At 44.5% G+C, this 15,309-nt stretch overlaps 1 protein-coding gene across 4 annotated transcripts in view; it reads right to left on the bottom strand.

Annotated features, from left to right (window-relative positions):
- Positions 1 to 499: 499 nt before the first annotated feature.
- Positions 500 to 15,309, bottom strand: part of YPEL2 (yippee like 2) — a 61,127-nt gene continuing 46,317 nt past the window's right edge. For all 4 annotated transcript variants that reach the window (XM_012769609.3, XM_012769373.3, XM_012769448.3 and 1 more), the window contains exons 3-5: positions 11,856 to 11,899; positions 10,444 to 10,552; positions 500 to 5,276 (exon numbers count right to left, since the gene is read on the bottom strand). In XM_012769609.3, the coding sequence (XP_012625063.1) occupies positions 5,187 to 5,276; positions 10,444 to 10,552; positions 11,856 to 11,899 (243 nt within the window). In that variant the 3' untranslated portion in view covers positions 500 to 5,186. The remainder of the gene's footprint in view (positions 5,277 to 10,443; positions 10,553 to 11,855; positions 11,900 to 15,309) is intronic.

A 15,309-nucleotide genomic window follows, 5' to 3' on the forward strand; every position in this document is an offset into this window, starting at 1 on the left:
CAGTGCCTGGAATCAAACAGATGTTTAATAAATATTTGTTGAATGAGTGAGAAAATGTGATATTTCACACAACCGTGAATATTGATCTCCCTTTGTTAGATAATCATTAGATGATACCACCTCTCTGACATAATTTTGTTGTTTTATCTCTTTTTTCCCCTTTACTAAATGCAATCCCATCTCCACCAAAAGAAATTGGTGTCCATCAGAAAAGCTTGCAGAGTCTATGAATATAGGGCTTAGTACACAGAACCGGATAAAGGTCACTCATGCATTTCTGATACTTAATGCCAGGAGAAGCATTTGCAGATAAGCAGGGAACCTGCTTTTTATTCATTAATTGGCAGGCTGTCCTTTGGAAAAATAACCCCTTAGGGTCTCAGCTGACAGATCTGTGACTGGGATTAGACAGAAGACCTCCTGTAGGCTTTTTAGTGCCTTGAATGGTAAATGTCAAGATAAAACATACTGGGGCAATGAAGACAAGATCTCCAAAGAGTTAATATTTGAAAACTTTATTTTCTCAAATGAGCACCAACACAGATTGGAAATATGACAGAAACAATGCACTTTTCTCTAGTATTGAATCACTATGTACAAATACAGGAAAAGGTGAAGACAAATTATTTGAAAACAATTACCTTTGTTATTGAAGCAAAGTGACCTGAAAAATGCCACCAAAGGAAACAAAAACAAGACAAAACAAAAAACCCAAACCCAACAAATACAGTTTGTAAACACAAGCATAAATAGACAGATTCCATATTGAAAGATAGTCTCTGCAGGTTGGGAAAAGGGGACCAACTCCCACTTTCAACCAAAATGTTATACAAAAACATGTGGGCAGATTGAATTTGGTAATATGAGAATAGCTTGTTTCTTCTTGGCTTTACCTTTTATTGCCAGTAGTTTTCATGACTGTATTTTAATTTAAGAAAATTAAACATCTCTTTCCTCTATCTAGACAACAGGGTTTTTGTTTTGTTTTCTCATTTGAGGCAGATTCTTTTACAATATTTGATTGTGTTCAAGATTTGATTTCCGAACTTTTTCTGAACCTGAGGCAATCTGATCTTTTTTTTTTTTTTAAAAAAAGCTCTTTACCTCTAAGATATGTATATTATTTTATTATTGTTCTTCTTAACCCAAACCAGTTAATGTTTAACATGATGTGGCTTCTAAAACAACTGGAGCCCTGGGATATGTGATTCACACACTCACGTCTTAGTGAGAAGCACAGATGTCACTCTGCTTGATCTTCACAAACAACAGATTTCCTTTACAGTCTGTAAAAGTTGAGCACACAAAGCAAGAAAAAGGAGCAAACCAGCAGCAGCTCCATGCTCAGGAAGACAAAATCCTTGTGGTTTGTGCTGTTGGTCCACTCAGAAACAAAAACAACCAGAGAGAAAGAGAAGAAAAACTTTATGCGCCCGAGGTGTAAACTGTAGTTATAGTGTCCCCAATAAAAAAGAAAACAGGAGGCACGATCCAAAGTGCTTTTGCACACGCTCGCACACACACACATACACACAAAATTAAAAACATGACTCCAATGTGTTGGAATATCTTCCAACAGGGAATCACTCTAAGTTGTTACTACTAAATTAACTTGGTTTTTTTCTTTTCTTTTCTAGCCAATACTGATGCAAGAAGATACTTCAATTCTCAACCTGGTAAAGTACTGCAGAGTCTGTTCCACTGGGGAAAAAAATGCAGACAGGCATTGCTTTAAAGCCTTGATCCAGATTAAAGTGTTAGAGACCTTTAAAAAGAAAAGTATATTGGTGATCACTGTTTCCCTTAAAACACACTTCAAGAAATGCAGAGGAAACTATAGAATTTAAAATGAAAATAAAAAGTGCTCTCAGGGGATCTGAGAAAACAGCACCAAATATATTATTTAAAAAATTAAATATTATTTACAAAAGTATATTTCACAAGCAATTTTTTTTTTAAATATATATCCACTTGAAAATCTTTTTATAAAGGGGACACTTCTTTTGCACACACTGACCCACCAGTAAAGATTTCCTCTATCCTATCTTTGTGATCTTACTGTCACAGGAGTTGGGGCAGAACTCGGTCAGGCCCAGCTGACAACCTGTGGGTATCAAGTCTGGCTGTTCTTGATTAACATCAAATCCACCCATCAGCAGCCTGAGACTAACATCCTGAGGGGTCTGGGTATACTCCAGGGTGGCTAGGGACGTATGACCCAGAGTGGCACAGGGGAGATGAAACTAGAGAGTCTGCCAGCTGGACTTCGGTTCAAAACGAAGGCAGCTGCTGGCTGAGGTACAGAACTTCATGCCTTTCCCTGTCTCACGTCTTCCCTTTCCCCATTCTCTACTCCCTGCACGCCCCCCTCCAAATTCTACCAACAAACTCCAATTCCCTGAACCTACCTGGGGGGAATGGATGAGGTCTTTGGTTATGCTCTAAGTCGATAATTTGGTGAGAAAAATTAAAGAATGAACTAACTGAGGCCATGAGTTAATTTAGCGCCTCCATCACTCAGCTGTGGCCTCCCTAATACTGCTAAATTTTAGATAAACAAGCCATGAACAGAGCTAAAGTTATAAGAAGCACTTTTGGTTTCGTTGACACAAAGGGAAAGCCTAATGAGTTGTTTTGTTTTTTTTCCCTTGTAGTATGGAAAAACCAACACTCTACTCAGATCTCCCACACCAGGAAGGTGCCATGCTCCCACCGGATGCTCAGTGGAAGTAACTGACAAAAACCAGGACCAGGGTCTGACTGGAGCCTGCTCTGACCCATGCAACAGTCACAGGCCTCATCCCCAAGGAAGAACAGTGGCACATCGGTCTCTTTCTCTGCCCCTTGAAAATGCCAGGGCATCCCAAGTCTGGTTTCCGTATGTCACCACATTCCATTTTTAGTTCTAAAAACAAAACACCTACCCATGTTTAACCCCCATTTTCGTTTGATGGAAATGATTATCAATAAACAGTCAGTACATTCCCTGAGCAAAGGGTCTTATCAAAATCCATAAACAAAGACCACTTCCTTTAGGAAGGGAAGGAAGAGAGGGGAAAATCCACGATTTCTGTGCTGGCAAGCCAGCTTAGGAATGTGAAAGTTGAAAAATGTTTTGCCTTTTTATTGAGAGCTTGGGCCTAAGGAGCCAGAGGAACAGAAATTTCTTTGGGAGCAGAAATTAAACACTTCTTCTGAACCTCAGTTTGCCTTGGAGAGAAGTGGGGAGAACAACTTATTCTCCAAGGGCTACTAAAACAGTAGAAAGATCTGGACAGGAAGCCTTGGGGAGCAAAATTCAATTTCTAAGAATCCACATGTCATACAGAGGTGCTCTACTGCTAACCCCGGAGTTACCTTGCTTTCTGTCAGGCCTGTGGTCGGCCACCGACAGGGCATAACCACACCTGTCCCGGGTTGCCCGCTCCGCCATCGGCACATGCAGATACACGAAAGCATTTCCACCATGGACTGTCCCTATGCACGTTGGGTTCTGCTGTAGATGTAATTCTGCAAATGTCCTGGGTTGTCTGTTTTAATCTTGGCTAATAAATTTTACTGATTATTACCTGCATGAACTCACTCTTTGGTGAGATTTTTAAGGTGAATTTTCCTATGGGATCAGCGTATTTGGAGAATGAGATGCTGAGAGTTACCTAACATGATGTATCTTTACAATAATATTTTCAATCTAAGAAATGAAATTAACTCAGTTAAATGAGTTTCAGTCATGCACCTTATACTAGCTGAACTGCTGAAGAGCAGACTTCACAGTGTTGATTAAATGTAACGGACTCCTCTTTCTCTCAAGAGCCTTATAGGGGTTTATTCTTCGCTTCCCTAATATAATGAAGTTTGGATGGGTGGAGGGAGTAATACTGGAATTCATAACCCTCCCCCACTGCTGGACCACACCGACAGGAGATTTCTCTCCACACACATGGTCCAAGGGGAACAACTAGGGCGTGAGGAATCCACCAACCAGATTACCACTAAGCTCAAAGCCTTTGGGGTCTGTTTTCCACAGTCTACAATGACAGAACTGGAGAAAAACACTCTATGAACAAAGCATGGCTGATCCCACTGAAGCCACTGTACATCCAAAGGGGAAAGATGCACCTAACCTGTATTGTTTCTACATCTAAAGTATGCTTCGGATTGCCCCTACCCAACCCCTTTCCCTGGCCAGATTACTTTTATTAAGGGTCGGATAAAAGGTCAGTCAGCATTGCTAACTGATTCTACCTTATATTTTCCTGGCTCAGTATCTGAGCCATTTCTTCAGGAGCTTCCAAACTGCAGCCCCCTTCACTCCCTTCTCTCCCCGATTACTGATTTTACCTGGTTGCTGGTCGAAGGCTTTGGGATATTTAGATCCTGCGCCCATTGCAAATGGCAGTCCCCTTTCCCGTTACCTACGGGGTGTCTAAAGAGGCAAAGAAAATGACTGCCCAGAGGCTGAGTGAGGCATCAGAGTCATCAAAACCTACTTGGCCTTTTCTCAAGTCACTCACTGCTGCCAGGACACTCCACAACTCGGCCCAGGAGAACCAGGCCCTTCCCCTGCCAACTAGAATCAGGGCTACTTCTTGTGCTCATTTGCTAACCTGGCACATTTGGTGTCAGGGACAGAAGCTTCTGATCAGAGAGAATGCAGTCATGAGGTATTTTTTTTTTTTCTCTTTGTCCTTTTAGACAAGTCGATTATTTCAAGCCTAAGTTGTCAGGTCTCCGGGAGCAGCTCAATTCCGTTCCTACTGCCACCCTCCCGCCCCCCTAACCACCCTCAGGGTGCCCCCTTTTCCCTCTTCCTCTCGCCCCGTGCCACTGCTCTCCCGGCAAGAGGCCATCATCAGGCAGCTCTTGCATGGGCCCTGGGGCCTTCAATAAGGTGGGCTGCCGCCATGCGGCCAAGGGTCTGTTCCTTTCGTTGTTTTGTTTTCAGCCAACACTAGAACAGAGAGAGAAGCCAGGATCAACTCACAAACAGATACAAAGCAAAGAGACAGAGAGACAGTGATTTAGAGGCCGGTCACCAGAAAGATGGTGTCAGGGTAGGAGGATGCCCCGGATGGCAAGGCCCCTAAATGGATGGAACCAAGTGTTCAGTCATTCTCTCACGCTTGGGTAGAATGTTCGGTTGGATAGCGTTCACGTGGACACGGGGTTGGGCGGATGCTGTGAGATCAGTCCCAGCCATTGTCCTTGATCATGTGTGCTAGTTCAATGATGTATTTGCCTTCTTTATATTTCTGGCTGCTTTCAAAAGCATGTTCCTAGGAAACACAGAGGAAGAGAAAATACATTAAATGACCAAAGATAAGAAAGTGACTTTTGCAGCACAGAAGCAGCGGCGCTGCACATGGCAGGTGTGAGGACCGGTGAGGTCTGGCCCCAGCTTCGCTGGGAGAATTCCTGCCTCTCGAGCATTCCCTGCGCCCTCCACCTAGCTGCACAACTGAGTGGGCACCAGGACTTTCTCAACAGTACGGCAGAATTTCTTCAGGATCCTTGCTCTTTTAAGTCATTGCTCAAATGCTGTCATTTCAGTAAGGCCTTTCCCAACAACTCTACTTAAAATTCCAGCTTCTACCTCAGCACTGTGTCCCTCTCTCCTCCCCACTCCTGCTTTCATTTTTCTCCACAGAACTTATCACTTTCCAACATATATTATAATTTGCATTTATATTTTAATTTATTGGGTTTCCCGTGACTACAATATAAACTTCGTGGAAGACAAAGATTTTTGTGTTTGGTTCATAGCTATATCCCTAGAAGACTGGCGAATGACCGAGTACAACTGTATGTGTGTTTGTGCGTGTAATGTATACATGGGTAAATAAATCTTAGGGGACCCTGATTTCTGGTGCTAATGGAAGTTTGCTCTATGGATTCTGTGTCATTCCTGCTAGTTTCTAGGAATACAGAAAAACCTGCCCATCATTTTAAAATTATACTTCTTAGGCTGAGAGAAACAAAGTATTTTTTTTTTTTTTTTTTTTTTTTTTTTTTTTTTTTTTTTTTTTGAGACAGAGTCTCACTTTTGTTGCCCAGGCTAGAGTGAGTGCCGTGGCGTCAGCCTAGCTCACAGCAACCTCAAACTCCTGGGCTCAAACGATCCTCCTGCCTCAGCCTCCCAAGTAGCTGGGACTACAGGCATGTGCCACCATGCCCGGCTAGTTTTTTGTATATATATTTTTAGTTGGTCAATTAATTTCTTTCTATTTTTAGTAGAGACGGGGTCTCACTCAGGATGGTTTCGAACTCCCAACCTCGAGCAATCCGCCCGCCTCGGCCTCCCAGAGTGCTAGGATTACAGGCGTGAGCCACCGCGCCCGGCAGAAACAAAGTATTGTAAGAACAGGTTTCCTATTTAGTTTTTCTTGATGTTTGTTTCTATGTCAGATGTGAGAGATAGGAGCTGTATGAACTCCAGCCTAGAGAACCTGGCAGCCTTTAAGCCCCACCCAACTGCCAGGCCTCCAGGGGGAAAACTCAATACAAACCACCCAGCAGGCTACTTTTTTAAACTCACAGCACTGTGGGCTTTCCCCAGCTATAAACCACACAGAACAAAGTCCTGCACAGGTCTGGGATAAAAGGTTGTTTTTTTGTGTGTTGTTTTTTTTTTTTGAGACAGAGTCTCGCTCTGTTGCCCAGGCTAAAGTGCCATGGTGTCCGCCTAGCTCACAGCAACCTCAAACTCCTGGGCTTAAGCAATCCTAATGCCTCAGTCTCCTGAGTAGCTGGGACTATAGGCATGCACCACCATGCCTGGCTAATTTTCTCTATATGTATTAGTTGGCCAATTAGTTTCTTTCTATTTATAGTAAAGACAGGGTCTTGCTCGTGCTCAGGCTGGTTTTGAATTCCTGACCTTGAGCGATCCTCCTGCCTCGGCCTCCCACAGTGCTAGGATTACAGGCGTAAGCCACGGCGCCCAGCCATAAAGGGCTATTTTATTTACAGAGATAGATGCATAAGAATATCTTGGTGTATTATCTGAAAAACACTGGTCACCTGAGTATGTGGCTACAATTGACGTGCAGAAGCAGTGAGCTGTTCTTCTGAATGAGTAAGGAACTACATCATACGGTCAGTAGGTAGGTTCCAGGCATCATCTGTATGTACTGCATCTGCTGCCCACAGCTCCGGGGCTTTGGGTTTCAGAACAAGAGTTCAGACGTGGGTCTCTTGCTGAGAGAGGAAATCAGTCCACAAAGTGGAGAAGGGAGAGGAGAGGGGAACCAAGAGACAATAGAGCAGGCGTCCTCAAATTATGGCCCGCAAGCCACATGCGGGTGTTTTTGCCCGTTTGTTTCGTTTACATCAAAATAAGATATGTGCAGTGTGCATAGGAATGTGTTCATAGTTTTTTTTTTTAAGTATAGTCCAGCCCTCCAACAGTCTGAGGGACAGTGAACTTTCCCCGTTTAAAAAGTTTGAGGACCCCTGCAATAGAGAATAGAATGTGCAAATGCACCACACACATAACAGCCGTGGGCCCAGCAGCAATTTCCCTGACACTTCATTATTCCCTGGCTGCACATGTGAATGTGTATGTGTATGTGTGTATGTGACAGAGGAATGTGGTTTGGGAATAAGACCTATTGTTCTGCCGGGTGCGGTGGCTCATGCCTGTAATCCTAGCACTCTGGGAGACCGAGGCGGGAGGATGACTTGAGCTCAGGAGTTCAAAACCAGCCTGACAGGAGGATCACTTAAGCCCAGGAGTTCGAGGTTTTGCTGTGAGCTAGGCCGACGCCACGGCACTCTAGCCCGGGCAACAGAGTGAGACTTTGTCTCAAAAAAAAAAAAAAAAAAAAAAAAAAAAAAAAAAAACCAACCAGCCTGAGCAAGAGGGAGACCCCATCTCTACTAAAAATAGAAAAATTACTGTGTCAAAAAAAAAAAAAAAAAAAACCCAAAAAGCAAATAAGAAGAAAACAAACAAACAAAAGACCTATTGTTCCACAGTGATGGGTTCAAGGGAGGTGCAAAACTATGAGAGTAAGATTTCCTACTAAGGAAAAAAAAAAAATAGCCCCTTAGCCACACAAGCACTTGTAAAATTTCAGGACTGGACTCCGGGGGAAAGAGCCCTCGATCTGCAGCCTACCGATGCCCAGCAGACTCTGCTCCTACTGCTTCCCAACACCGGCACATCACCTAACCGCTCAACTTTCTACTTAATCGCTTAACAAAGCTGGGGTAGTTACATGGCAGCACAAGACTGTTTGAAGGTGAGAAGAAATAACAGGATGAAAGAATGAAGCTCTACTCCTGGCACATAAGAGGTGATCGATGAATACTTGGGTTGTTGGACGTTTCCCTACTGTCCTACGCATGTCACTGCATTTGTCCATCTGTTTCCACCACGCTCTTCTCCCTGGCATCATGACCGTAAACACCTTGAGGGCAGGGGCTGGCTCTCATTCATTCACAGTCATATCCGGTCAAAGGCTTTCAATAAAACTTGTTCAAATGAGTGAATCACTTTACCTGAACCTCAAGCAAGGAGCAAAACCAGCCAACTCAGGTTTTTTTTTTTTTGTCTCTACTCCAACACATCCTTGGTGGAGTAAGAGAGCCAAGAGGTTGGGAAACAGGAGGGACAGAACATTTCTGGATAATCAAATACAGAACTGTCCCCCCACCCGGACTCCATTACCCAGAGGCCCAAGACTGCACAGACAGAGTAGACTCCGCTAAGGCCAGTTTCTCCCACAAGGAACCAAGCCAACCATAGGTAGCTGTGGCTAAACCGTCTTGGCATCATGAAAAAACACTGTCTAGGTTTTTTAAACTTTATTTAAATGGAATCATACTTCTGTGTCTGGTGTCTTTTGTTCATATTATTTATATATATTTCCTAATAGATGTTATTTTTATAGTGTAGTATTAGGTTCACAGAGATTTAGCATATACCCACTGTTCACCCCCAGAATCCTCCACCATCAAAATCCCACATCAGGGTAGTACATGCCTTATCACCACTCTGTGGCAGTTTTTGTTCTTTTTTGTTTTTGAGACAGAGTCTATGTTGCCTGGGCTAGAGTGCTGTTGTGTCAGCCTAGCTCACAGCAACCTCAAACTCCTGGGCTCAAGCAATCCTCCTGCCTCAGCCTCCGTCCCCCACCCCCCCAGTAGCTGGGACTACAGGCATGCACCACCATGCCCAGGTAATTTTTTCTATATACTTTTAGTTGTCCAGCTAATTTCTTTCTACTTTTAGTAGAGACAGGGTCTCCCTCTTGCTCAGGCTGGTCTTGAACTCCTGACCTCGAGCAATCCTCCCGCCTCGGCCTCCCAGAGTGCTAGGATTACATGCGTGAGCCACCGCACTCAGCCCCTGCGGCAGTTTTGACTGCTCCCCTTCACGCTTCTTTTGAAGCCAACGCAGGTCATGAGCCACCTGGCAAGATGGGGAATTTGAGACACGTTGTATGGAATGAATTGCCTTCCAAGAGTCAGGAAGACCAATTTTTCAATATCCTCACATTCAAACTGACTCTGTGAGTACGAGGAAAGTTAGCACAAAAGCTAAGCAGGTTGCCCAAGGACACACAGCCAAGTAAGTGATGGAGCCCAAATTTGAACTTGACGCTAGCTGCCTGGTGGTACTTTGCTACTGGCCAGAGGGATTGTAGTGGCTGTGTCTATGGTTGTGTGGTGACCCCCATGCATGTTAGAACAATCGGTCCCCAGTGTTAAGGCAGCAGATCCCTGCCCTTCCCTGGCAAAGGACTGCTCACTCTTCCTAGACCCCAAAGGGACCTTAAAATGTTTTGCTGAGTTAAACAATGAAAGAAAGATTGTCCATTTGGGAGATCCTGGCCATGACTACAAATGACAGTGGATGTTATTTATGACAACATTTGACAATGCTGAGCACATGATCTGGGAGGTGTTTTAGGAATACTTAACTGGAGCATTTGCTGAAGGGGTGGAGAACCTGTGGCCTTCTGGATCTTTGAGTGTGGACTTTTGATTGAATCCAAATTTTACAGAACAAATCTTTTTAATAAAGGGATTTGTTCTATGAAGTTTGGATTCAGTCAAGGGACTGCACTTAGGGATCTGGAGGGCCACATGTGGCCTTGAGTCTGCAGGTTCCCCACCCCTGCTGGATGCTTGGCATGTAGTAAGCCGTCAGGAAATGTTACATGCTGTTATTACTTATCAAATCTAAAGGTGTGTATGTGTCTCAGGGATAGGCGTGAAGGAATGAACAGGAAGCGGCACATGTCAGTGCAAAGGCAAGAATGAGTGTGGTAGACAGAGGACTGGACTAGGTACTGCTTATTGAGCTGTTTCCTGTCCTGGTCTAAGACAACTGAACGGCACACCAAGGGAAGCAAATAGAAGAAAGCATTCTTCTAGCACGAGGCTCTTGGCTATTCCCTTTATAGCCCTCTACCAACCAGACTCCTCTATACTTACATATTTCCAGCCCAGCGTGGTTTTGCAGTTTTCACAGTAAATGTCCGCAACTGCATGCAGTCCCGTTAGCAACACACGCTCTTCCGCAGGCCCGCAGCCCACATTAACTCTATGTCGGGGACAGAAAGGGAGAGGAGAGTGGGTAGTTAGTCACTTGCACATCGTCATTAAAGCTGAGCTTCCAGCAAAAATTAACTAGGCAAGGCGGCCCCAAGGGAAGCCAACACTGAGGAGAGGACAGTCTAAAACTGAAATGAATAACAACCCCCAAAAGGTTGGGACAAAATGGGAATATCTCAGTTGGAATGAATTTGAGATCTGCAAGTTCTGATGCAGTGGGTCTACTAAAATAGTCTTTATGGTTGAGATTCTGCTTCGAATTTAATTTTTTCTAACAAATACTTTTCATCTTGCGACTTAAAGGGATAAACTGACAACCACACTGTGAAGTCCACAGCCATGAGCGCAGGTCCTCAAAGCTTACTGAGGACTCAATGAGGCCGGAGACGTCAAACTTGACAGCACGGTCTGGTTCTGATCCCCAGGATGAGTGAGGCCCAGTGTTGGATACGCTCTACAGCTTCAGAGGTCCGGACTCAAGCAGAGCACACGAGATTTCCATGTGTACAGTTCATCTGGCTTGTATGAGCTTTGCCTTCCTTTCTCAGGGAAGAGGTTACAAATTCTGTGCCCAGGGATGACTGAGGGCTGTGCACACTTTGCGTCTTCCCTAAGTGGGCCTTGCCTCCCTCCTTCGGCTCTCTTCTGCAATGACATATCTCAGACCTCATTATTGGACCCCCATGTTGAGGCCCTCTCAGAAGCTCTTCAGCTCCTGCCCTCTAAGACCACAGCCCTCTGAGGTGCCTACTGAGGGTAGTGTAGTGAATATGATTATTTTTAGCCAGGGATGGTACCCAAAAAATGCCCCAAAGGTAACTACCAATTATGGAGAGTAACACCCCACAGGGTTTTACTGTTGCAGAGAAGGCAGGATCCATTGTTTAATTAGCATCAGAGTTGCCGTCAGGCCGGGCGCCTTGGCTCATGCCTGTAATCCTAGCACTCTCGGGAGGCCGTCAGGAGTTCAAAACCGGCCTGAGCAAGAGCGAGACCCCGTCTCTACTAAAAATAGAAACAAATTAATTGGCCAACTAATATATATAGAAAAAATTAGCTGGGCATGGTGGCGCATGCCTGTAGTCCCAGCTACTTCAGAGGCTGAGGCAGGAGGATTGCTTGAGCCCAGGAGTTTGAGGTTGCTGTGAGCTAGGCTGACGCCACGGCACTCACTGTAGCCTGGGCAACAAAGTGAGACTCTGTCTCAAAAAAAAAAAAAAAAAAGAGTTGCTGCCTTCCCCATCCCTCAGAAGTTACACCAGGAGATGCATGTACCATTCAGAGACACTCACACTGAGTTAAAGAGGTACGCTCGTCCTTGACTTCCTTGGAAGGACTGAAACATAAGAAAACAAATTGACAATTAGATATCCATTTCACCCACCCATTTGGGAAACCAACCCAAATCACAACAATCGTGACCTTCCAGGATCCACACAGCACAGAGCTGGTTAATGGTCCAGCTGGCAGATGGCATGGGGGAGGAGGCAAAGGCAGAATAAACAGAGCTATAAAGCTTGAGCCAGCCCACACTCGGACTGTTTTCACCAGCCCAGATGAGAAAATAATGAAAAAGACCCATCCAAACCCCACTATGTGATTAAAAACTTCTTTCCTCCTGACACTGCTTGATATAATTAATCCACCTGAGATAATTAATCCATATTGGCTTTTCCTGGTCCCAGCCTCTCCAGGCTGGCTTAGGTGTGGAGACCAGGACTGGCACTTCTGCTTGCCCTCTGGGTCCAGCCCTACCGAAGGCAGTGAAGAAGCCCCAATCCAAGAATAAGCTATCAACCTCACACTTACCACTTGTCTTGCCTTCTGGTAATCCTAACTGCCAAGACAGTTACAATCCTCCTAAATGGGAGCCTGGAAGCCCTCCTTTTGAGGTGTAAGCAATTTGATCTCTACATCACAGAAATGCTCATCACGCAGCAATCCCATTTTAAACTCTAGCTTAAATAAGAGCTGCTTTCTTCCAGCCGGAGGGTGGCGGGGAACGAGAGAAACAGGAGCCAGAGCCTGCCATGCAATTTGGCGTCTACTTCCATTAACATAGGCCTTGTCCATGTTTTCCGCCTCTGGTTACACTGAGATGTCTGCCTGACATGAGCCGGTTGTGTTCTGCATTGCTGCCTGCATTTTAAATGTGGTCTCAGGATTATGTCCTGAATTTAATATCCTAGTCTGCCCTGAAAACCACTCTAAAAGCAACAAACAAACAAGGGACTCCCATGACCTCTGTTATTCAGTGGCTGAAGAAATCTGGGGGTGACTGGTTAACGGACGACCAGAGGGTAGGAAAGCACCAGACAGTACACAGATCACTACCCACGAGACAGTCATTTTGCCAGATGAGCAGGACCTTCAGAGCTCAATGCCGCTAGCCAGAGAGAAAGGCAAAATTCTCTACTGGTGGAAAGATTGCCTCTGGGGCAGCTGGATTGTTGGTTGCCTGCAACATTCAAACACACCAGAAGCCTGCACTCCCAGGTGCCATTGCAAGGAGTAAACAGATGTTCTCCAGCTGCTGCCCACACCGAAACCAACTCCTTCCTTTTTTGAGTCTTGCAACATTTGTGGGGATCACAGCAGCTCCCAGGCCACAACTGAGCAATATGAGTGTCAGAGCCTTAAAACCTGGAACATGGAAGTCTGTGCTGAGTGTCTGGATGAGACAATGTCCCACAAACTGTTAGCTCAGTCTTGGAGCACAAAGACACCCCAGGGTTTCTAGGGCAGCTTCTCTTCCTACTTTCCCACTGTGTCCTTCGCTCTAGTCAGGCCAAACTTGCATTTCAGCAACTTGGCCCACACTGTTCCCCTCTGATGGGGAGGCTCTAATCCTAAGCCTCTGCTCAGCTCCCCTCTTCCCTAAGGCTTTCCTGACCTCCCAGAAAGAGGCACCCAATGACATCCATGTTCTGGACCCTTTGTGTTCCCTGTGTTTTTCTTAGCACCCAGAACCCTGGATTTAAATCATCTGTTTATTTATAACTTCCTCTCTAGATTATAAGCTCCCTGAATGCATGGGCTATTTCTTTAGTCTGTGAATCCCCAGCACATAGCACCTGAATCTGGCATACAGAAGACATTTATTATTTTTTCTATGAGTGAACTATTTTATTTTCTATAAACAACTTTATTGAAGTATAACTGACATATAATGAACTGCACAAATTTAAAGTATACTATTGGAGGAGTTTTGATACCTGCGAAATCATCACCACAATCAAGATCATGGACTATCCATCATCCCCCCAAATATTTCCTTATTCTCCTCTGAATTCTCCCCTCCTCTCAACCCCTTCCCACTTGTGGATCCACAGGCAACCAACCATTTCTTTTTGTCACTATAGTTTGTATTTTCTATAATTTTTAATAAATGAAATCATACAGTGTGTAGTATTTTTTGTGTGGTTTCTTTCACTCAGCATAATTGTTTAAGGATTCATCCATGTTGTTGCATATATTCACAGTTCATTCCCGGCTGGGCACGGTGGCTCATGCGGGTAATCCTAGCACTCTGGGAGGCCGAGGCAGGTGGATTGCTCGAGGTCAGGAGTTCAAAACCAGCCTGAGCAAGAGCGAGACCCCATCTCTACTATAAATAGAAAAATTAATTGGCCAACTAATACAGATAGAAACAATTAGCAGGGCATGGTGGTGCATGCCTGTAGTCCCAGCTACTCAGGAGGGTGAGGCAGGAGGATTGCTTGAGCCCAGGAATTTGAGGTTGCTGTGAGCTAGGCTGACGCCATGGCACTCACTCTAGCCTGGGCAACAAAGTGAGACTCTGTGTCAAAAAATAATAAAAAAAAAAAACAGTTGATTCCCTTTTTGTCGCTGAGTAGTATTCCATTCCAGATATACCACAGTTCATTTCTTTTTGGTTTGGTTTTGATAAGAGATTTGGACTAGCCCCCTTCCTTCTGCAAAATTGCGTCCTTTTACGATTCCATGGTCCCAAGTTATGGGTAATTAGGACTGTTATCCTCTAAGAAATATTTGCCAAGACCTTCAAGTTCAGAGCTTTGGATGAAGATGTTTACGGGAAAACAAATCCTAAAAGAAAGTAGACAGGAAAATAACATGAAGCAACACAGCTTCACCAGTGAGGGAATGACCTTGAAGAGTGCATTGACTTGTTTCTCCAACATTCATGGATCATCTACTCTCTGCTAGACACAACTGGGAAGGCAGGGGGAGGGGAAAAACTGTGAGATTTTCCAGGGCAGCAGTATCTCCAGAGGGTATGCAAGACAATCCTATAGATAATCCTTTTCTCCAGGGAAGGGAGGAAATACTAGAAATTTTATCTATTTTTATATTTTAAAAAAGTTTCACTAAACAGCTACACTGTATCGACTGCCACTGGGACCTTCCCTGGGCTAGTATGTGTCATATGTATACAGGTATCTGGAAGGAAGAGTGGGCTGGGGGAGGTGGGAGTTGACAGTGGTATTCTTCTTCTGTCTTTGCTTTCAGGATATTGTGAATACTGGTGTTTCTGTGCTACAAGAAATCAATAATAAAATACTCTTAGAAATGTGTCATTAAAAAAAAAAATGTCAATAATAAGGCTGATCTTGCAGGGTGCAGTGGATCGTGGGAGGCCAAGGCAAGAAGACTGGTTCAGCCCAGGAGTTTGAGACCAGCCTGGGCAACATAAGGCCCAGTCTCAATAAAAAACAGCTGTGCATGGTAGCACATGGCTGTAGTCCTAGCTACTTGAGAGGCTGA

The sequence above is a fragment of the Microcebus murinus genome, chromosome 18 (assembly GCF_040939455.1).
Source record: "Microcebus murinus isolate Inina chromosome 18, M.murinus_Inina_mat1.0, whole genome shotgun sequence".
NCBI lineage: Eukaryota > Metazoa > Chordata > Mammalia > Primates > Cheirogaleidae > Microcebus > Microcebus murinus.